A 21,022-nucleotide genomic window follows, 5' to 3' on the forward strand; every position below is an offset into this window, starting at 1 on the left:
GCAAAATAAAAAACAAATGTACAACACACAAATTTCAAAACGTGTATCAAGTGTATTTAAATAAATTCAAATGAATTGTAATTGATGGGCCCCGCATTTTGACTCTGATTTATAGATCGATCGGTGCTATACACTTTGATGATCGCCAAGGCGGCGTTGTTTTATTTTTTTTTATATCATATCAGCAGATATTAACAAAAAATTGATTTATTTCAAAAAACTGCTGACGGCTGCGCCTAAAAGTTGGCAATGTCACTCAATATGAGTGATGAATTGTAAATATTGAAAAAGTAAATAAATTATGTTTATATACATATATAGGTTAGTTAGCTAAACATTTATTTATAGGCTGTCTAGACAGCAAAGTATAGTATACAAAGCCCTACAAGTTTTTGGTTAAAACTATATCCTTTTATTTTTCAAAATCATAAAGGTTTGTTGATTTGTTGTTAAGTTTGCCTTAACATCAAAAGAAAACTGTAGTCGTACGCGACTGTATGCGACTCTGTATTTAATTTGCTATAATTTAAAAATAAAAAAGAAACTCTTTACATCGTTTGTTCTTTGTATAATTTATTGGTAATCAAATATTAAATATTGTTTTAATGTTTAACGTTTATTATAGTGTTTCAATATAACTTTACTTTAATTTGTATGATTTGTAGTTCATTGTTTTAATAAATTGCTTTTTAATATCTGTGTATATTATGCTATTATTTAATTTTGTTAATTTGATTTATCTGCCACCCATGTACCGTAATTAAAATATATGTACGGCAGTGGGTTCGATAAATAGGCAATAAACAAAGAAACATATTGATTAAATTTCAGCTATTATGACTTATTAAGAATGCAATATTTTTGATTATCTGGCAACCGTTCTTGTGGTGCAACAGATTGAGGCATGGATCCCGTATCTTTTCCTCCAACAGCTTAATCAGCTCCAAGCGCAGGCACTGTATCATCTCGGCCGTCTCATGATTATGCGCCTTCAATATAATCCAGCCGCTCTCGAGTAAAAATAGAAAATCGCCGCCATGAAGTTCCACCTTGAAATCGCTGCCGGCAAAGAGCACGAGAGCCACCAGCGGCAGCATGGAGCAGTCGCGTATAAAAATCGAGCTGGTGCGCACCTTCTCCTGGTAGACCAGGAACGGCGCTTGGAAGACAGCTACCTGAGAGTTCACCGAGGACGGATGTATGCGCACATAGCCATCCCCACGTGTCTTAAATCTTAAATCCTGATGTCCTGGCTCGCGTGGCACAGCGCCTCCAGCGGTTTGTATATAAATCCGCTCCGGCGTCAATATCTTCACCACATTCGGATAGAGCGCAGCACAGAGCAGCGATGTGAGCAGACGATTGTTATCGCCATTTATGTTCTGCTCCACACCTAAAAGGAAAGAGATTTCAGTTTTAAAATTGATTCAATGAATATTATTTTACCTTTGATGATGATGAATGATGCAAATGATGATGAATTTTAAATGTCACTGTACACTCTAATCAAAATATAGAAGGGAGAGTGATCTTATCGTTCGGACAAAGAGAACTTTCCCAAAACTTACTTTGTGCCTCTAAAAACAGAAATTCTGTGGCATTGAAGATTATGGGGAATTTTTGCAAATAAAGCAGTTCGACTTTTCGAACAGTAAACTTTAAAAATATAAACTCTTAAAAAATCACATACAATAGTAAAATAAAAAATGTTGAATACCAAAGATCGTAATTGGTGTTGGTAATGTTTTGTAAATTAACTAATAATATGAACTAAGATCTCGAAATAAGTTTGAATTTCGTACTTAAAAGGAATGTGCGAAATTGACTGTTCGACTTTTCGAACAGTTCAGCTGGTCAAACTACACAGGTGGAATATTTTTTAGAGCGGACTGGAGAGTCACTTTAGAACAATTACTCGCAGCCCTAAAAATTACCCGATAGGTGCCAATTCGAGCCTATAATATATGTTAGCTGACATACCGAAATAATAGATAATATCTGATGAGAATGGTTGATGCTCACCTGTTAGCTCGAGTATATTATCGGTGGCGTTTTTGCGTCGACGTGGCACATTGATGGGCACAAATCCAATGGAGACGAGCAGTTCCAGATATTGGTATTTGAGTTCGGCAATGGTCTCCAGCGTGTTGAGCGACAGGAAGTGCTCCGTGGCATAGTTGCGACTGGCGCCAAAGTGTCCACGCCGATGCACCTCAAGCCATTTCTAAATGCAAATCAAGAGTTGAGTCAAAGTAATAGAAATTTGGGTTTGGCTTGCTTACGCGATAGGCATTGAGCACGGTGAGATGATCGCTATTGCCGATGGCATATTGCCGCTTGCATTTGTCCGCCTCGACGCGCTTGTTGAGCGGACTGACGAACGGCGACTTGTTGCTGAGGCAGGCGGCAATGGTGAGCACGCTGTCCAGGCACTGGAAGATGGCGCCATACAGCATCAGCTTGCCAATGCGCACGTCCACAGGCAGCGCAGCCAAGTGATGACCCAGCGGCGTCAGCTGATCCTCGGCATCCAGGGCGCCCACATCACGCAGACGCGTCAGCGCACCCAGCACGCTGTCCTCGCTGGGCGCCTCCAGCGTTTCCAGCAGCACCGCCAGTGTATTGCGAGCGGCAAACGTTTGTAGCGTCTTGATGCGCAGCACAATCTGCTCGAGCGGCACACGCTGTATCTCGGGCACGGGTTGCGCCAGTATATGATGATGGTAGCGATAACCCGTATAGAGATGTATGCACACGCCGGGCATAACACGTCCGGCACGTCCTTTGCGCTGCTTGGCATTGGCACGCGACACCCAGACCAAGTCCAGTGACTCCATGTTGCGGTTCGAGTCGAAGCATTTCTCCTTCATCAAGCCGCAATCAATGACAAACACGCAATCGTCAATGGTCACCGAAGTCTCCGCGATGTTGGTGCTCAACACGATTTTACGCTTGCCCGCCGGCGCCCGCTTGAACACCGCTGCCTGATCCTCGCTAGACAGCGCCGAGTGCAGTGGCACCAGCACAAACTTTCCAGCACGTGGCGAAAACATTGAGCTATCCGTCAGCGCATCATGCACGGCCTGTATCTCCTGGAAGCCCGGCAGGAACACCAAGATGCTGCCCTCGCGTGGCCAGTCATGCTCCCCGTCCACAATATGCCGCAGCACAGCCTCGACTAGCTCTGGATTAATCATCATCGGCTCCATGAGGTAGATGCTCTTGCAAGTCGTCTTGCTGTATTCTAAAATAATAAAAACAATACGCGAAGCTTTTAGTCAAATACATCAAGAATCAAATATATCAAGAATATATGTAAATTAGGCTGATATTGTTGCCTATGGTTTTACTAAGCAGTCAGTCTACCTGGCCCTGCCACCCAACAAAGCAGCGACGCTCTAGTTGAGTCGAGCGCATACGAACGAAAGAGGCGAGCAGCTCTCACTGGGGGCAGAGTGGAAGGCTGGGAAGGTAAGCCATCAAACGAAGCTGTCAGTTGTTAATTGATTGTCGACAATTAAACTTGCAGTGAACGAGTTGGAATAATTAATAATTTTTTCTTTTGCCAAATATTATACCTAATGTGTTAAACTCCTTTGATTATTGCGCTTACGTTTCATTATAAAAATCTCGAATATATTCTAATTGGTGTCACTTACCAGCATAACGCAGATAAGTCTCTGCCAGGGTTAGTTTCTCGTCCTTGATCTTTTGACCTGGCGGCTCACCACTGGCCTGCACATCGGCAAACTCCAGTTCGCGCAGCAGCAGCTCCTGCTCCTGTTTTCTCAACTTGCGGCAATATTTGGTATCGCATTCCATAACAAAGTCGCTCATCTCCAGTATGTCCTCCAGAAAGAATTGCTGCACGGGATGTGTGCGTCCGGGTATGTCCAGCACTGGAGCGCCACCAAAATAATCAGAGAAGAGCTTGGCATTCAGTGTGGCCGACATGAGTATAACTTTGAGATCCTTGCGTTCGCGCAATATTTGCTTCAGAATGAGCAGCAGGAAGTCGGACTCCTCGGAGCGTTCGTGCACCTCATCCACAATCACATGGCTGACATTGCTCAGCAGCGGGTCAGAGGCCAGGCGACGCAGCAAGATGCCGGTGGTGCAAAAACTCAAACGAGTGCTGGGCGACACTTTGTTCTCCAGTCGTATCTGATAGCCCACCAGCTGGCCAATGCGATCCAGCCGCTCGGCAGCCACACGCTCCGCCACACCAATGGCCGAAATACGACGCGGTTGCGTGCAAATGATCTCCACATGCGGCAGTGGCGTCTTGGGCGGCTGCTGCAGTGCGCGGAAGAACCAATTGTCGAGTATAAACTGCGGCACTTGTGTGCTCTTGCCACAGCCTGTCTCGCCGGAAATGACCACCACGGGTGAGTTGTCAATCAGCTGCAATATGCGTTCCATTTCAGCAAACGCCGGCAGCTGCTGACGCGCCGCAATGAGCTTGTGGTAGCGCTCGTCCTTGCGCCGCTGCTGAAACGTCTCCAGCAGACGTCGATTCTCCTGCTCCAGCTGTGCCATATTGCGTCGTTGGCCACCGTCGCCACCCTGACGTGTTGTCTGGCCACGCTCATAATGACTGGGACGCACTAGCTCGCTGGCAGCGCCATTGGTCATGTCGTCTGTGCCCGACGCTGGCTCGTCGTAGAACAGCGAGCGTTTGGGCGTGGGAAATGCTGTTGTGGATAGATGACCCGCCAGCTCTTCGGTCTGCAACAGCTCGCAAATGCTGTAGACACAGGGTATGCCATCGCGGCAGATTTCGCGCGCCTCATGATACAAATGACGAGCATATCGCAGTCGCAGCTCGTGCGGTATGTCATGGCAGGTGGTCTTCAAATAAATATAGGGCGCCTCGTACGGATAACGGCTGCCGGGCGGAAAGCGGACCTCCACATGGAACCACAGCTCATTATCATTCTCATCCAGATTGTCTGCGTGTGAATAAACAAAGCGGTTTAGCTAGTGTCTGTCTGTGTGTGTGTGTGTCTTACCTGTGCGCTTACGCTCAGGTGTTGATGGCTCCTCTGCCAACAGCGGCGGCAAATGTGCAAAGCGACACTTGTTGCCAAATTTGCAGGTGCCATCGCGATCAAAGTTGCGACAACGTTGCGGCGCTTTCTTCTTCTTATCCAGCGCCGCTTGACGCGTGGCAGCTTGCGCAGCCAGCACTGCCTCGTGTGCCTTGCGCACCTCCGACGGACTGTGCTTGAGCAAATGCTCAATCTTAAACTTTAAATTCCACACACTGTTGCGCTCACGCTCCTCATAGGCCTTATCGTAAATGGACTGCAGTGCCTCTTTTTCGTCGGCGCGCATATCCAGCAGCTCGGCCTCACTGGGTGGCTCAAGCGCTGGCGTCTCGTCGGTGCGCACACGCATATATCGTTGGTAGAGCAGCAGCAGAGCGGCCTCTGTATCTCGTGAACAGTGATCATAGGCTTCCAGGCAGTGTACTGCTGGGAAGCCATAATTTTCCAGCTTGAGCAGCGCATAGCGACGCAGACGATCATCATCATCGTGCGTACTGCTGCCGGTGGCCGGCTTAATACCTTGCACACTCTGCACCATCAATGTGCCGCGATCCTCCCAGTAGGCATGTTTAATACCCTGACCATTGCGTCCTCGATCCTTGTATTTGCTAATGTCGTCCAGTTTGAAATCCGGCCCATGTATGCTGCGTAATGTGTCCATGGTCATTTGCTGTGATTTGTCATTCAAGCGCAGCACGTGCAGCTCTGTTTTGCGTGATGTATTGTCGGCCGCTGCCTTTGGCGGCGCTGGCACATTTCTGTAGCATTTTATAAACAATTTACAATTTATATTTACATGTGCAAATGTATGACAGACATGATCTAGCGTCAATACTCACGTGCTGCGTGCATCGTTAGGCGCGCGCAGGAAACAATCCTCAATGTGCTGCCTTGAAGATTCGTCCATGTCTAGCCTCGAGTAATTTCACAACAAAAATTAGTTAAAATAACTTAAGATAGCTGTCATCAGGAATCAGCTGTTCGTCTTACCGGGTAACAGTTTGGCAGCATAGCTATTTCACAATTTCATGGAAAACGCTACGTTGCGGGTAACAGTTTTAAAAGCATCACTCTTGGAGGCAGCACAGTTTTATAATCAACTTAACCGCTAATTGCTGCGTAGCGCATGATAAAGCGCTGCCACGATGCTAACAGCTGGGCACACAGTTATAGAAAAAGAAAACAGTTGCCTTTGAAAATTTATTCAAATTATTGATATACATTTAATATATATTAAACAACTAACTCTATAAACTTAAATTAAGTATAGAGTAGTCATTTAGTTAATTTGGCTTCATGATTCCAAGTGCACGGGTCTTCAGTGTAAGCAGCATTTGTTCTTTTATATCACTTTAATAAAATTAATTTTAATAAATAATATCTACTTAAGTATGTACATTGTACGCATACATACCTGGCTTCTTGTGCATACTGCTCAAGTATTTGCAATTCACCTGACAGGGATTGTAATTTGTCTTCGTACTCCTTTATATGCTGCTTAACCTTTTCGTAGTCAGCGTTTCGTATAGTCATATACTGCTCCCGAGCTTTCTTTGTTAATTCGTGAAGCTCTTTATGTTCCTGAAATTGCATTACTTTAATATAAATATATATTTTATGGAGATTGTGTTAGTGTGTATTTATACCTTTTCTGAGAATTCGTCAAAGCAAGCGGAACTTTCAGCTGCAGTGCTTTCCTCCATGGCTTTCACAGCTTCCTTGCAGTGGTCCTCATAGGCCTTCAAATAGCTGCCATCAAGAGCAAAACGTGAATCCCAATGTTGCGCGATAGAACCTTGCACGCTATTCAAATTCATAGCTGTGCCGATCAGATTCTCACGGCTACCCAACTCATTGAAGGACGCCATATTCAAGTTAGTCAATAAACGCGACTTCTCTTCCTGCAGTTCCTCTAGAATTTGTGCATTGTTGTTAAGTTCCTCACGGGCACTGGTATTACCCGATTTCTATTAGTAAACATAAGTGTAAATAGGTTTCTTCTAAGAATAGAATCTATGTATGCAAAAGAACCGTTAACTTACCAGATTTCCCAAAATCCTCTTAAACAACTCTTCAAGGGCTGTTTCAATGTCAATGTTTTCGACCACATTGGCTTCAACATTTTCCAACTCATTACCTTTATCCGTCATTGCTCAAATTATATTTTTTGCGAATAACTCAATTCTCTCTTTACAAACTACGTTCTGGCGTCGCGCTGTTTTATCTTACTGCATGGATGACAATGTGCTTGATGCTTTTCACGATCACACTGTAGGGCGGTATCTTTAATTAACTGCGACTTATCATGCGTATTTTTAAAAAGCTTGTCACTGCTGCTAGGACGTGCTACCAGATTAGCATATTTTAGCTAGTTCCATATGCAAGCGCTCAACATCTGGCAGCACTAGTGTTGCTGTTTCAGTTAAATTATTTTAAAATAAATTACAGAATAACGATTTATTAAGAACAAAGCCATAAAATATTTTATACACTTGGTTTTCGGCAGTTGTAATATGGTTATTTAACTTAAATATGACTGAATCGAATTAATCCGTTCGTTGTTTTAGTTTAAACATTAAAGGGTCCTTGGTGCGCAAAATGAGTTCAGCAATGAGAACTGGTGGCTCGGTGGCATTGCCAGCATACTCGATATGGTAGTGTCGCAGTACATTGGCCACAATTGCTTTGATCTCCAGCATGGCAAACTTCTGACCGATGCAGTTGCGCGGTCCGGCGGAGAAGGGTATGTAGGCATAGGGATTGAGCTTCTCTGCACTAGTAACCACATCAAAGCGTTCCGGCAGGAAGCTATTAGGATCACTAAACAGTTCCGCACAGCGACCCATGAACAAAGGTGAAATGCCCAGATTTGTACCAGCGGGTATAATCTTGCCATCTGCGAGGAAATGAGAGAGAGAGAGAGAGAGCGCAAAGCTTAGTTGTGGACGTAGTTGGTTTCGTAAGAAGCACATACTTATTTCACACTCTTGGAGCACCTTGCGGCCCAGCAGTGGCACTGAGGGATACAAGCGCAATGTCTCCTTGATGCACAGATCAACATAGTGGAGCTTATTGAGTAGTTCGTAGTTGACTGGCGTTGCCTTGTCCTTGCCCAGCACTTGGATAATCTCTTCGTAGCACTTGCGTTGGCAATCTGCATGCAATGCTATATTATAGAAGAAGAACATGATAGCCGAGGAGGTGGTGTCGTGACCCTCGAACATGAATGTATCCACCTCCTCCCGTATGTCCATATTGCTCAGCGGCTTATCGTCAATGCTCGACTGCAGCAATATGTCCAGGAATGCCATTTTGCGCTTGGCCCCCACATCCGCATCCACATCAGCAGCCGCATCCGCCTCTGTTGTGGATGCACCAGCGCGCTGTAGCAGCTCCTGTCGCCGCTGCACTATGATCTTCTCTGTAAAGCTGTGCAGCACGTTGAGTGCACGTCGCTCCTCTCGCGCCAGCATTGTCAGTCTATATGTTGGCTCAAAGCGATAGAATATGTTGAACATGCGCTTGTGCAGAACCATCGATATAGTCTTCACCGCCTGCACGTACTCCGAATCTACATTTGTCTGCGCATTGATCGATACACCCATTGCGGTTTCTAAATCAAAATATAACGTGGGTGGAATAGATTAGATTGAGTGCAAGTCAATTAGATTGAGTGCAAGTCAATTAGATTGAGTGCAAGTCAATTAGATTGAGTGCAAGTCAATTAGTCTGTGGGACAAGTGCGGATCGGCGCAACCGTCACCAAGATGAGCGAGACAGACATACACTAGACTGCTTTGCAGTCTGTTGCATGTCCTAAAGGGACACTGCCTCGTTTCTCTATGAAGAATTGGGCAGTATTATTCAGTTGGAGAAACAAAAGAAACTGACCTCAATCTATATATGTTTTTATATAAATGTTTCCAAAACTAAATATTATTTTTCAACATATTTCTTTTTGCAAGACATACTCTCTAAAAAAAAATTCCATTCCAGTAAATTTATAAAAAGACATTGGAGTGCGCTGAGATTCGCCAGGTCCTATTCATAATAATAATATACGATTTGTAGAAAAAAGGCAATCAAAAACTTAATTGTGCAATTGTGAAAATGTAGGATGCAAATGTAAGATGCTTAAGAGCCATAAATCCTTTCTATGCTGCTCTAAAGAATCAGTAAGCATTTCATTTGCAGCTGATCCTGAGCCTGGGCCTAAAGCTTACCGCAAATGGCATCCATGGTACAGAGATTAATCCAATCGTATAGATTGAAACCTTCTTTTGTGTCTAGCTGACGCTCCTTTTCCAAATTCTTGAGCAGCACACGTGACTCTTGCTCGAATATGTCCACAAACTGATCGAGAATCTTGAAGTGAAAGGCGGGCGTTATGATCTTTCGGCGCTTGTGCCACTTGCGACCACGGCTAACCAGGAGACCCTCGGCCAGCCAAGGCTCCAGCGCCTTGTATTCGTGGGCCTTGTCATTGAAGCGCAGCCCGCCAAGCACAACTTCCACATCCTTGGGATTGCCTATGAGCATATTGAGCTCGGGTCCCAGCCATATCTTGATCGTATCATTTTTGCCATACTCTGCCATGAAATGAACGATGGTCTGAATCATCTCATGTGGCGCCTTGCCAATAAAGTGATGGCCATGACCGACAAGCGGCAATGTTGGTGGACTCGGTATATTACGCGTAACCTCAATAAGATGCTTGAACTTCAGCTGGTAGACAAGCAGCGCCACAAAAGCGGCGCTGGCCAACACCAGACCCAACACCAGAAACATTTCACGCAGCAACCAATACTGAACCCAAAGAATTTCCAATCGATTCACAGCAGCGTATTTCGGGTGGGAAATCTAATCGCCTGCTTATCCACATCCATCGTGCTTGTTTACTACAGCTCTAGCAGCTCCAATCTAATCATAAGGAAAGCATCTCTAAGTGCTGCCAGTCAATAGTCAACGAATTGTACTTTGCTCCAAAAGAGAGTGCGAGACCAAAAGCATTATCTAGACTCATACGAAAGGGAAAGGCAAGCGTATACGTATTTTTATTTAGTTTGAGCAAGCTGATTAGAAATATTCGAGTCATAAATTCAACCAAATGCATTTTCAAAACAACGAGCTTTAAACACACTATCAGTGGGTGGGGTGGGGTGGTCATGGCATAAAGCATTGCTCACGATTTTTGGTACTATATAAAATATGTTGCGTATATATTTATAAAAGAAATTGTAATTATAAAATGCTGCTGTGCTTCGCTTTTTTTTTTTTTTTATATTGTATGTACAAGTGCTGGCTATAAAAAATCATTATTTTGTGAGCTCAAAGTTTAAATTTTAATCAATAATTTGGACGAAAATTTGAATCAATCACGATGAATTGACGAAAATGAGAATTTTTATAAAATCTTCTATTGAATTGAAAAGGAAAGTTAATATGAAACTAATTAGTAATTTATTGTGGTACCCATAGTAACAAAACAAAAGACCAAGATATGCATGTCAACTGATAATTTAGGCTTAATTAAGTGATACTCGATTGTATAATCAATCATAATACAGTTGTCGACAATCAAAATCATGAAAAAAAATTTCCATTTTAATAAAGTGCTACTTGATATAGATTATTGATACCAATTCAGTTTTGCTTTTCTACGATCTGTCTAGTGTTCAATTAAAATATATTTTGGCTGCTAAATTAACAAAATATTGAAATTTTGTCTCTTTCGTACTTAGAAGTATTAGATTAGTAATTACATTTATTTTATGGGTTGCTTTATTATTTAATTTAACTAAGCAGCACTATTTAAGTTTATTCAAAATAAATGAAAATAATGATTGAATGTTTTTAGATTTGATAATGATTTTACTAAATACAATTTAAAAGCTGATAATACAATTCTGTCCGACTTACCACAAATAATATCCAAGGTGCATAAATGCGCAAAATGCCCCAGTTCCACCAGCTGCTGATCTTGGCAAGCTTGTGCCAGTTGCTTCAACAGCTGACGCGTCTGTCTGTCGAAAATCTCCACATACGGCTCCAAAATGCGAAAATGGAAAGCAGGCGTAATAATCTTACGACGACGATGCCACTTGCGCCCCCGACTGACCAACAGACCCTCGTTCAGCCAGCCACGCAGATAGTCATACTCCATGGCCTTGTCGAGCAGCTGGCTGCTGCCCAGCACGTGCTCCACATCGCAGGGATTGAACAGCATAATGCTGAAATTGAAGCCCAGCCACAGCTTGAAGGTGCCATTATATTTAATGGCCAGCTCGTTAATGAGCTCACACACCTGCGCAGGCTCCAGGCCCATGAAAAGCTGTGCATGTCCTAGCAGTGGCCAGGCGGGTGGTCCTGGCAAATGCTTCGCCAGCTGTTGCACCCGCTGCAGTCGGCGCAGACGCGGCGTTGCAGTCAACGCCAGCAGCAGCAGAGCTGGCAAAATAACGACACAGAGCCAGAGCCAGAACATGACTTACCTTCAGCTCATTTAACGCAACTGTCTGCGCTGCTGGCTGCAGCATCTCTTATCACCTTGAAGTGTTCACTGTCATGTTATCAGTTCACATGCCTTGACTTTCAGTACGAAAATATCAAGCACACCCATCTGACTTCCCAGCACAACGTTCGAGGCGCGAGTGGGCGAGTTGCTTGTGGATTCGCTCAGTTGTTGTTCATCCGCATTGCTCATTAAGTGATGTATACACAATTCATATTCAACATACAGTACGCCTTAGCAAATTCGCTGTTCGAATACAAGAATTTTATTTACAAATTATTAGAGTATAAATTTGTATAAGTCAATCATTATTTAAAGTTAATTTTGCTTGTCTAAAAAGATAAAACTTTTACTGGAATTAAGCATTTTATGTAAGGCTCAAAAAATATCTCTTTAAAGTTACAAGCAATTTGAATATTATTTTCAATCGTATACTTCGTAAAATAATTTAAAGGCTCAACATTTTTAAAACTTTATAAACTACAATTATATCATCTAATCCACCTTTTATAACTTATTTAAATAATTTACTTCAAGTGTTTTAGAGGTTTTCAATTTAACGTAATCTTTGGAAAATTAAAAAATAAATAGTTATGTTAAACTCAATAAAAACTGTAACAATTATAATCTAAGAGCCTTGATTATACACTTTTAATTATACAGTATGTTTTAATTTAAAAGATTTTATTTCTTAAAGTTGAATACTTTCTTCTTTCTTTCTCATTTCAAACTTTTCCACTTCCGGTGTTTAAATTCAAATGAAAAACAATTTATTGCTTATTGCCGTTAAAATTATTTAAAGCAAGGCAACTAAGACACCTCTATGAGAAAACAGCTCGTTTCAAATATAGAAATGCCTATATATAGATAGAAAGTGCTTGTAAATAAATGTATTGTTCTTACGTATGTATGACCAACCATAAATGAATCATAAATGCTTAAAATATGTAGCCAAGCGATCAGCATGCGCCCTCTACAATTTATTGTACAAATCTGTACGTATACGCAATAACCGAAAAAAAAAAAAACAAAATAATAGCAGAGCACATAGACGTCCTTCGATCTTGCCAAATTCCAAAATTCTTGCGTCGGTCGTCGACGTCATTTTCGTTGTGTATGCGGCTACAATTTAAACGTAAATATTTACACATGTCTTACAAGAGTTGGCGATTTCTCACTGTCGGTTCGGCCATATAGAGATATATATATATATACTATATACGCTTGTGTATGACTGTTGTGGAATTTCATTGGCATTTCCAATTTTGTACATCTTGAGGCGAATTTCCATATCTTGGCAGGGTATGTACGAGATCTGATTAAAGATGTTACAGTGCTAAAACTATTTGATGTAGAGTATTGACTTGATAGACTTTGATTTAAAGTGCATTATGGCGTAGCTGGGTTTGCTTTGTTCTATTTCCAATATTTGATGCACAAATTGTAGTTTTGGCATTTCTTACAGCATTAAGTTCAATTTAGCATTTGGCAGAGCGCGCAGTCAGGCAGTTGAAATTTTTGTTGTTCTGCGTGTTGAACTCAATTGTGGCGTAGATCAGGCATGCACGAATGGAGGCAACAGCGAGGTGGGGCAGGGGGCTCTAAGAGGGCCAAAACGTGCCTGGGCAGCAGCAGCAGCAGCACTCAATGAAAACGAAACATGAAGCAAAAGCAATTATAATATAAAAATAATAATAATAACAAATTTTTTGTGCATTTAGTTCATTTTGCGTCATTTGCGGCAATTGCTTTCAACACTTGCTTAGTCTATAGATCGTAGCTACATATAGAATATATACTAATAAAATTTGGGCGACCGTTGCGTATGCGCAATATTTATAACGTATACGCCATAGTCGCCAGCCGCTGTGCTTAGTTTGTATAAAATAAAATAAATTGAAATTACTTATGTCGCCCACAAAGTTGCAGTTAATACAAATACAACAAATTAAAATTCGAAATTTTAATGCCAGATGACTCACTCGCATCTGAGGTATTCGTTGCTTTGACGTTACACATTTAATTTTGAAGCAATTGCATGTTGGCATGTGTCATGCCAAAAGAAAAATCAACGAACAGACACATTGCATATTGCTTAAAAGTTAATGCACATTTGTCAAAGCACAACTTAGAGCAGAACCTAAAATAATATATGTATTTTATTAAGCAATATATACATAATGTTTTTTCTGAACTTAAGTTAGTTAGCTCAAGTTAGCGACCAGCTCAATATTTTGCCTGGCTTAATGCCAAAGATTTTCGCTTTGAACCTTTCAACGCCCCCTTGATGTTGCAAATAATTTATGCTCGACAATTTGCTGCAACAATCAAACTACTACGTATAAATGCAATTTTTTGTAGGAAAACTTGTTGTTGTAGTTAAATAGCAAGTGCAACAGGAAATCGCTGAGGCGAACGCATTTTCATTCATGAGTTGATTTTATTTATGTTGGGAAACTCATGCCAATGCATACACGTATCTATACTAACTAAACTATATATTAGTATACTAGCGCCTATAGTATACAATTGCTTTTGGCTTTTCCCTTTGTAGACTGCAGACCGTTTACCTGTCTCTTGTAATGAGCGATTGCTCAACATTGCCATGCACTTGTGGCTGTCAGCCAAATAGAAACCGAACAGAAAGCAAACCAAACCAAACCAAAGCAAAACCAAAAGCAGCAAGCATAAGAACTATTGAGTATTAAACAACAATATAAGTTGTATGCTTGTCTGGCAGACAAGTCGAATACTTGATTCTCTTGCACAGATTTCTGCAGACAATTAGCACCTACTTATTTGAAAAGAAATAAGAAACGAACAAATTGAATAAAATGTACATGAATCAATAAGTAATGAACATACATGAAAGCAATTCAATAAGAAATTAATTCTTTATTTAATAAAATACACCAAAAAAAAATTAAAAACGACATAATCAACTAATGCTTCTATTAAAAGGTATATAATTATAGCTTGCCCAAGTGAAAAGCTAAGCTATTATTATAATTATTATAATCTCAAAAAATATCCTGCTGTCGCATTTTAATATTCAACTTAATGCTTTAATATTTAAATAAATCATAGCATTGCTATTAAGTGTATTTCAAGCAGTGCCAAATTGAATTAAAAAAATTAGTCTGACAACATTTCGGTATTAAACAATGCGCATAATGTGTATTTGTTTAATTAACAAAATGTATACATGTAGCTTTTTTTTACATGAGATGTAAATATTTAAATTTAAAAATTGGCTTAGCGTATACGCCTAAGTTGACAGGCCAAGGCAGCTGGGCACGCGCGCCTCAACGCAATTCGCATTTCTATCAAAAAATAAATATATATTATGTAAACAAATATATTCTGCACGCACTCAAGCTTGCAAATTTTCGAATGCTATAGACTATATAGACTTGCAGTTGTTGCATCGATTTTTGATAAAGACGTAAGCCAATTGATCACTAGCCAGTTAGCTGATATAATCTATTTTCGATTTGAATGAGCGAAAGAACGAACGAACAGCCGTCAAAGAACATTTTTGCGACAAATTGTCGTTTGTCTGTCATTTCCGGTTTTTCTACTCTACTCAGCAATTCGCAAAAATTGACAGTCTCTAAAGAATTCAACGAATCTCGTGGGTCTCGATCTCGCTCTATCTCTCGTTCAATGGCGCCCAACGTATTGTCCACATTGCGTTCGTATCATTTGATTAATGTTTGGTTCAAACTAACCCAGCTTTTCTATATTCAATCCGTTTCCTCTGACTCTGACTCTGATCGACTTTGATCGGCTAACGTTGATTGGTATTGCGGTTGTGTGTTATGCATAGTGGCCTAACCCCAAACTTAACCTCCAAAGCGTAACGAAGCGCATCTCTCTCCACAAGTGGAAGCGTTCGGGTTGAGTGAAAAGAAATTACAATCATAACCGTCTGTCTTATGTAAATGAGGAATTTTTTCTGTTTTTCCTTTTAATATTAAAAATCGCAGGTGTTCCGCGCTGTCCAGAAGTTGCGACTGGGCGGGGCGTCTCTCTAACCAATAGAGGAGGCACAACACAGTTATTAGGTTCAAGCTCTAATGATCATTGGGGCATAGTTGGCTTGATTAACATTTTGAACTTTAGAAAGTGCAATGCACGACATTAAGAAAGATATAAACAGACAGAGGTGCGACTAACTTAAAAGATATGCTCCGGTAAAAAGAGAAGAGAAGTAAAACTAACTGAAAATGCAATTGGATTTGAATATTCTCAAAATACGAAAACTGAACTGAAGCAAGATTAATAACGAGATATGAAAATGCTAAACTGTCTGCAAACATTTAAAATATGTGCCATATATTATAGAATACTTTACTTGCTTGAATTAATCTTGTACTTGTTTACATTAACGGAAATTTCGAGTTGTGTCGAAAGTTTCTAAAACTAGAAATGGTTACTACACCAGTTTAAAAAGGGTTTCTATGTTATCATTGCAGTTTGCTATTTTTTAATTCTATACTATTGTTGTACATGTAGTTAGGGGTACTGCAAAAACAGAAATTGTCTAAATTTAAAAGAAAATGTTGAGAGCAGCTGTGGAATCATTTTTTTGTTTTGTTGTCGCTTGCTTTTTACATGCTGTGTTGCCTGCCCTGTGTCCCATAACACTGAGAGAGTGCCAATCTCTCTATGTATATGTGCATGTGTATCTGTGAGTGTGTTTGTGTGCTCTTTGTATTTTGTGCGCCCGGCGCTGCTATAAAAAGAAAGCGCGCTCGCTTTCAGCGCTCACTTTTGATCCCAGCAAGCAAACGGTGTACATTAAGAAAAATCCAAATAGGCATATAGCAAGAAAAAAACACAAGAAGCGCACACAAGTAAAAGCCAACACTTAAACTCTCTACGTTATTTCTCTGTGTGTGTGTAATTTTTTTTATTATTTTTTGTGTTGCGTTCTTTTGTCGTAAAAGTGTGGCAATTGTTATTAAAACACGTGTGTAACCACATACATATACATACATACATTGTACGTACTATATACGAGTATAAAACCAATAACAATTTAAACGTGCATTTTGCATACAAAGTGAACTAATTATAGTGTTAACCACAAGGAATTCCATAAACGCAAGCAAGCAAACAGCAATAACAACGTTATAGCAAAATAAAAACAAAACAAATTAACACGAAACGGAACTAAATCTAACAAAAGCCGCACAGCTAAAGAGTGAGTGTATTATTTTGAATATTGGCGCCAAGCTTCGAACATAATCGAAAGCCGCCAATTGCAATGGAACTAACACCTGAAATGAAATGGAAATGGGTCAGAGCAACGGCACGCATCAGAATTGGGCTTAGAATATCAGCTGTCAGACACTGCGCATGCGCAACTTTTTTGCAGAAAATGAAATCAAGTCTCCCCATGCAGCAAAAACTAAACTTACAAATGAATTTTACAAATAATATTTGTAAATATAACTTTTTACTTTAAAGCCTTCAACAAGTACAGTTAATTAGCAGCTTGCAAATGCTTTCACCTTGTTTTTTTTTTATTGTTTTCGTTGGTATAACTTGGGTTCACAAAAGAAATGCCCTAATACAAAAGAAAAAAACCAAAACACGTTATGTAGGCAAGGGTCCAACACAATGGGCGCTCAAACGAAACAAATTTTCATTGTTTTTATGTTGTTGTTAGTGCTTTTTGTTAAGTGTGTTTTTGTAACGTTGCTTTGACGTCCCATTTTAATGTCACTAAAAAAAAACAAACCTTTTTGCAATATTAATTTGTGTTTGTTATTTTCTTGTATTTGTAATTTGCAGCAACTGTTTTGGGGCTAGCGAGTGTCATAACATTGACAGAGCATATAGCCAGCTAGACTGAACTGAACTGAACTGAACAACAAGTGGAATCCGTAAGCTATTCCAAGTAGTAATTGTTTAGTGCGCTCAAATTAACCAGCCCGTAAAGCCGTAAGCAATACCAAATTAACAAAATGGCCGATGTCTCTCATGAATTGGGCGCCCTGCGGTTCGTTGTGGTAAGTAACAGTAACTAATACATGAGCTCCCGAAATTGCATGGCTTATAAAACTAAATACATACATACATGTTTAGATAACCATTAAAAATATACATATATTGAATATATAAACCATTATTTTAGTTAATGAGGCTACACTGTATGTATATTATGTAAATACAACACTGGCCAAATGTCTTATTCTTTTTATAATTCCCCACGAGCATTTTTATTATTTAGCAAATATCTCGTGTCTAAAGATTATTTATTTTATGCGCAAAATGAAAAATATACCAAAATGAAAAAAATAATCAAAAAAAATTAACCACAAAAATGTCAAACACACACAATAAACAGCGAAAAAAGGCGTGGAAAAATGTCGCACAAAAGAAAATTTGTGTTTTCTATTTGCGTGTGTGAATTTTTGTTTGTTTGTGCAAAACTCAAGAAAACTAAAGCTAAAACTAAAAAAAAAACAGAAATCACGCAGCACAAGAAAAAAAGGCAAATTGAAAAGAAAACACATTAAAAAAAATTGTATTTGACTTTGCTTTAATTTGTCGCCAGATGAACTGCCAAAATCACGCTATATATTATGTTTAAATACTATGTACATGAACATATACATATATACAAAAGTATACACTCGAGCTAGCAAAAACAAAAAAAGGAAAAACATTTTTGTCGCACTGCAAGAGATCAAAACACGGAAAAATTCTTGGCAATGACCATCGTTTGAGTTGAAATAGCAATGTTATTGTGTCTTATATATGTATATATATATATATGTACATATATAGTACATAGTATATAGTATACGCACAGATGTATATGAAATGCGACGACTTTTGTCGACTGACAACGGCGCCGACAAACGACTAATAGCAGCGTCTTAGTTATAGACATGTACTAAATATAAATACCTACTATATAAACTTAAAAACTCTACGCAATCTGTTAGTTAAAAATAATATATATATGTGTGTAGTATGTATAGTATAATATATGAAAGAAAAACTTCAACGTTAAATTTTAATATATTGTACTTTTTTTTATTAGGCATATTTGTTAGCCTGGTAAAATTTACTTCATTCACTTCATATGCGTAAGGTCATAATCTTTAAATTAAAATTACTTCTGTCTGTGTGCTTAAAATATGAAATAAATTAACATTTTATGCTTCATCTCACGTGCATATTTTTGCACGCAAGATGTGAAAATTCAATTGAAAATTTATGCATTTGATTAGCCAACAAACAATTTGCAACAAGCTAACTTTCACCTCTGGGAAATAACTGCACTCTCAGGCTTATGCCATACATTGTACATACGTAAATATACTAAGTTATATGCTATTTGGCTCTATTGAGCATTTCATTCATCGCTGCGCATTAAGTATTTAGACATTAAATATATATATGAATGAAATTTATGAAACAAATGCGACTGATTGAAGATATTTTGGATATTGATCAACAAAGATGTTGAACCAACAGCGGCTACGTCATTGCCCCACTTTTGTTTATATTTTTTTATTATTCAAATTTCTTTTTACATAAGCTTGAAGTGCTTAAAAAATTTTAAATATATAATTTCTTATTTATGCGGTTTTTTGTGAAAAGGAAACAAACAATCATTTGCAAAAAATTAGTTGTGAAGGTCGTTGCTGCTCGCTTTATAATCTCACTGTTTTTGTTTTAATGAAATAATGATGTGTGCTGCTGCCTTAGAGGAAGTATAGCGTATTTCAAATTTGTTCGTCAAAAGTGCCATATGCACATGTTTTGTTTTTATTTATGGCACGACACTTGCGCATTCCTTCAGCACCATTTGTGTTGTGTGTTCAATATTTGAATTTATGTACATATGTAAGTAAGTATGTATGTATATATATGTCTGCCTGGGTGTGCTGTTGGTCATTTCTAAAACAACTTGGCTCTTGAATAAGTAGCCAACATGTAAATCTGTTAATATTTAATTACAACCAATTAGTTAAATTAGCTGCCGCATGTGCTGTTTTATGACATACAAAAATGCCGCCAAGCACAAAAAAAAAAAAATGAATAAGAATGAAATTGTTGGCTGCCCAGCACTGAGCAACAGTCTGGCAGCGCTGGACTAAGCTTAAACTAGCTGCATATTCTGGCTTCCCATTTAAATTCAACGTTTTGATTTTTGTGTTTTTGGTTCTTATAAATCTTTCAGGACTCGCCGCTATCATCGAAGGTAGCCATGTTCAACAATCAGGCGACACAGCATAAGCAGTCGCAGTTATTGAACCCCTTTTCGCACGATGGGCGCGCCACATCACCGAAACCGACTTTCTCCAAGGATCAGTATGGCAAGCCGCTGGCTGGTAGTCTGACAGAGATGCGTGGCCAGAAAGCCAACATGCATGTCATGAAAGAAATGCTAGAGCTCTGCCAGATCATAGATTCCGAGGGTTATCAGGTCAAGGATGAGCCCACCATGCGCGTCATACCCTTTGGCGAACTCTTTAATGTAAGTGAGCTTAGGCAACTTGTAATTGCACTTATTAACTTTAGTCTCTTTTCGCTACAGATATATAACTATATATCGGACAAGGTAGTGGGCATATTACTGCGTGCACGCAAGCATAAATTGTTGGAATTCGAGGGCGAGATGCTCTACCAGCGTCGCGATGATAATGTGCCCATCTTTCTGTTACGACCCATAGCCGATATACGACATGAGATCAATGCCAAGGTTGAGGAAATCAAGCGTGGCACGAGTCCAGCGCCCCAATCCACATCTGTGCTCTTGGATAAATCAGCCCATGAGAAGAAACTTAAATCTCGCACACCATCTCCAGCAGTGCCAATTAAGGCTAAGTCGAAATCTCCTGTACCCAAAGCCGAGGAACCAGTTGCCGTTAGCGAAGCACCAGTCGCTGCACCAGCTGTGGTCATAGAGCAAACAGCTGAGCCAGAACATGAGTCAGCTGTTGTTGACAAACCAGAAACTGCAACTGCAACGGCAACAGAAGCACCTGCTGCTGCATCTACAGTCGCGGTAGAGGAGAAAGCTGAGCCCACAAATGAAACCCAGCCGGAGGAAGTGCCAGCTGTAGTTGTTGACACAGTTGAAGCATCGCCCGCAAGTACCGCCAGCGATGAATTGCCCACAATTGTTATTGAAGCCTCCGCAACATTTGTTCGCACGGTCAGCGTGGAGAAACCCGATGAGAAGCAGGTGGAAGGTGAGGCAGCAGCAGCTGAGAGTGCCTAAGGCAGCAAGGCAAATGGTTTTTGAAACTCGCAACTACTAAAGCGGCAGCTTTAAATTTGCAGTAGTCTAGATTAAATTTAAACAATTGTAATTTAAAATTAGTGTTAACAGCACTGAAGACAGAAAACACAAGAGAGGGAGAGAGCAACTATTTATAACTGGAAATTGCATGTAAATATATGTATGTATGCGTATTTACATATTTTATAG

General features: G+C 40.0%; 4 protein-coding genes across 7 annotated transcripts; 1 reads left to right on the plus strand and 3 right to left on the minus strand.

The window, feature by feature from the left end:
* Nucleotides 1–702: 702 nt before the first annotated feature.
* On the minus strand, nt 703–6,029 carry LOC108606665 (putative ATP-dependent RNA helicase DHX57). The gene is made up of 6 exons (XM_017996994.1): nt 5,891–6,029; nt 5,013–5,809; nt 3,660–4,952; nt 2,283–3,244; nt 2,023–2,224; nt 703–1,393 (listed from the first exon to the last, which is right to left on the minus strand). The coding sequence occupies exons 1-6, from the start codon at nt 5,956–5,958 to the stop codon at nt 828–830; spliced, it is 3,888 nt and encodes a 1,295-aa protein (XP_017852483.1). The 5' UTR covers nt 5,959–6,029; the 3' UTR covers nt 703–827.
* A 294-nt stretch (nt 6,030–6,323) lies between these two features.
* LOC108606667 lies at nt 6,324–7,266 on the minus strand. The gene is made up of 4 exons (XM_017996997.1): nt 7,094–7,266; nt 6,698–7,018; nt 6,466–6,632; nt 6,324–6,401 (listed from the first exon to the last, which is right to left on the minus strand). Exons 1-4 carry the CDS (start codon nt 7,199–7,201, stop codon nt 6,335–6,337), a joined length of 663 nt encoding a protein of 220 aa, XP_017852486.1. The 5' UTR covers nt 7,202–7,266; the 3' UTR covers nt 6,324–6,334.
* A 266-nt stretch (nt 7,267–7,532) lies between these two features.
* Nucleotides 7,533–11,689, minus strand: LOC108606666 (cytochrome P450 4d1). Of its 2 annotated transcripts, none has more exons than XM_017996995.1 (3): nt 10,971–11,689; nt 8,026–8,664; nt 7,533–7,947 (listed from the first exon to the last, which is right to left on the minus strand). In XM_017996995.1, the coding sequence occupies exons 1-3, from the start codon at nt 11,533–11,535 to the stop codon at nt 7,598–7,600; spliced, it is 1,554 nt and encodes a 517-aa protein (XP_017852484.1). In that variant the 5' UTR covers nt 11,536–11,689; the 3' UTR covers nt 7,533–7,597. The 2 variants fall into 2 exon arrangements, with proteins under 2 accessions (XP_017852484.1, XP_017852485.1); XM_017996996.1 differs by lacking the exon at nt 10,971–11,689 and adding an exon at nt 9,275–9,839.
* Nucleotides 11,690–16,335: 4,646 nt separating this feature from the next.
* Nucleotides 16,336–20,856, plus strand: LOC108606506 (fruit protein pKIWI501). 3 transcript variants are annotated; one of them, XM_017996673.1, is made up of 4 exons: nt 16,336–16,421; nt 17,365–17,582; nt 19,769–20,065; nt 20,126–20,856. In XM_017996673.1, exons 2-4 carry the CDS (start codon nt 17,538–17,540, stop codon nt 20,810–20,812), a joined length of 1,029 nt encoding a protein of 342 aa, XP_017852162.1. In that variant the 5' UTR covers nt 16,336–16,421; nt 17,365–17,537; the 3' UTR covers nt 20,813–20,856. The 3 variants fall into 3 exon arrangements, with proteins under 3 accessions (XP_017852162.1, XP_017852164.1, XP_017852163.1); XM_017996675.1 differs by having other exon boundaries at nt 17,365–17,456; XM_017996674.2 differs by lacking the exon at nt 16,336–16,421 and adding an exon at nt 16,592–16,771.
* The last annotated feature ends 166 nt before the right edge of the window (nt 20,857–21,022 follow it).

Source organism: Drosophila busckii, chromosome X (assembly GCF_011750605.1).
Source record: "Drosophila busckii strain San Diego stock center, stock number 13000-0081.31 chromosome X, ASM1175060v1, whole genome shotgun sequence".
NCBI lineage: Eukaryota > Metazoa > Arthropoda > Insecta > Diptera > Drosophilidae > Drosophila > Drosophila busckii.

What these genes read in the sequence shown, in the direction of transcription:
- LOC108606667 (XM_017996997.1), bottom strand. Translation starts at nt 7,201, where the DNA reads ATGACGGATAAAGGTAATGAGTTGGAAAATGTTGAAGCCAATGTGGTC. An exon ending in TTGACGAATTCTCAGAAAAG is followed by an intron (nt 6,633 to 6,697) that starts GTATAAATACAC and finishes ATGCAATTTCAG; the next exon opens with GAACATAAAGAGCTTCACGA. An exon ending in CAGTATGCACAAGAAGCCAG is followed by an intron (nt 6,402 to 6,465) that starts GTATGTATGCGT and finishes ATTTTATTAAAG; the next exon opens with TGATATAAAAGAACAAATGC.
- LOC108606666 (XM_017996995.1), bottom strand. Translation starts at nt 11,535, where the DNA reads ATGTTCTGGCTCTGGCTCTGTGTCGTTATTTTGCCAGCTCTGCTGCTG. An exon ending in CACCTTGGATATTATTTGTG is followed by an intron (nt 8,665 to 10,970) that starts GTAAGTCGGACA and finishes ATTTTGATTTAG; the next exon opens with AAACCGCAATGGGTGTATCG. An exon ending in GCTCCAAGAGTGTGAAATAA is followed by an intron (nt 7,948 to 8,025) that starts GTATGTGCTTCT and finishes ATTTCCTCGCAG; the next exon opens with ATGGCAAGATTATACCCGCT.
- LOC108606506 (XM_017996673.1), top strand. Translation starts at nt 17,538, where the DNA reads ATGGCCGATGTCTCTCATGAATTGGGCGCCCTGCGGTTCGTTGTG. An exon ending in GCGCCCTGCGGTTCGTTGTG is followed by an intron (nt 17,583 to 19,768) that starts GTAAGTAACAGT and finishes TAAATCTTTCAG; the next exon opens with GACTCGCCGCTATCATCGAA. An exon ending in CCTTTGGCGAACTCTTTAAT is followed by an intron (nt 20,066 to 20,125) that starts GTAAGTGAGCTT and finishes TTTTCGCTACAG; the next exon opens with ATATATAACTATATATCGGA.
- LOC108606665 (XM_017996994.1), bottom strand. Translation starts at nt 5,958, where the DNA reads ATGGACGAATCTTCAAGGCAGCACATTGAGGATTGTTTCCTGCGCGCG. An exon ending in ACCTGAGCGTAAGCGCACAG is followed by an intron (nt 4,953 to 5,012) that starts GTAAGACACACA and finishes ATTCACACGCAG; the next exon opens with ACAATCTGGATGAGAATGAT. An exon ending in CCGTGCTCAATGCCTATCGC is followed by an intron (nt 2,225 to 2,282) that starts GTAAGCAAGCCA and finishes ATTTGCATTTAG; the next exon opens with AAATGGCTTGAGGTGCATCG.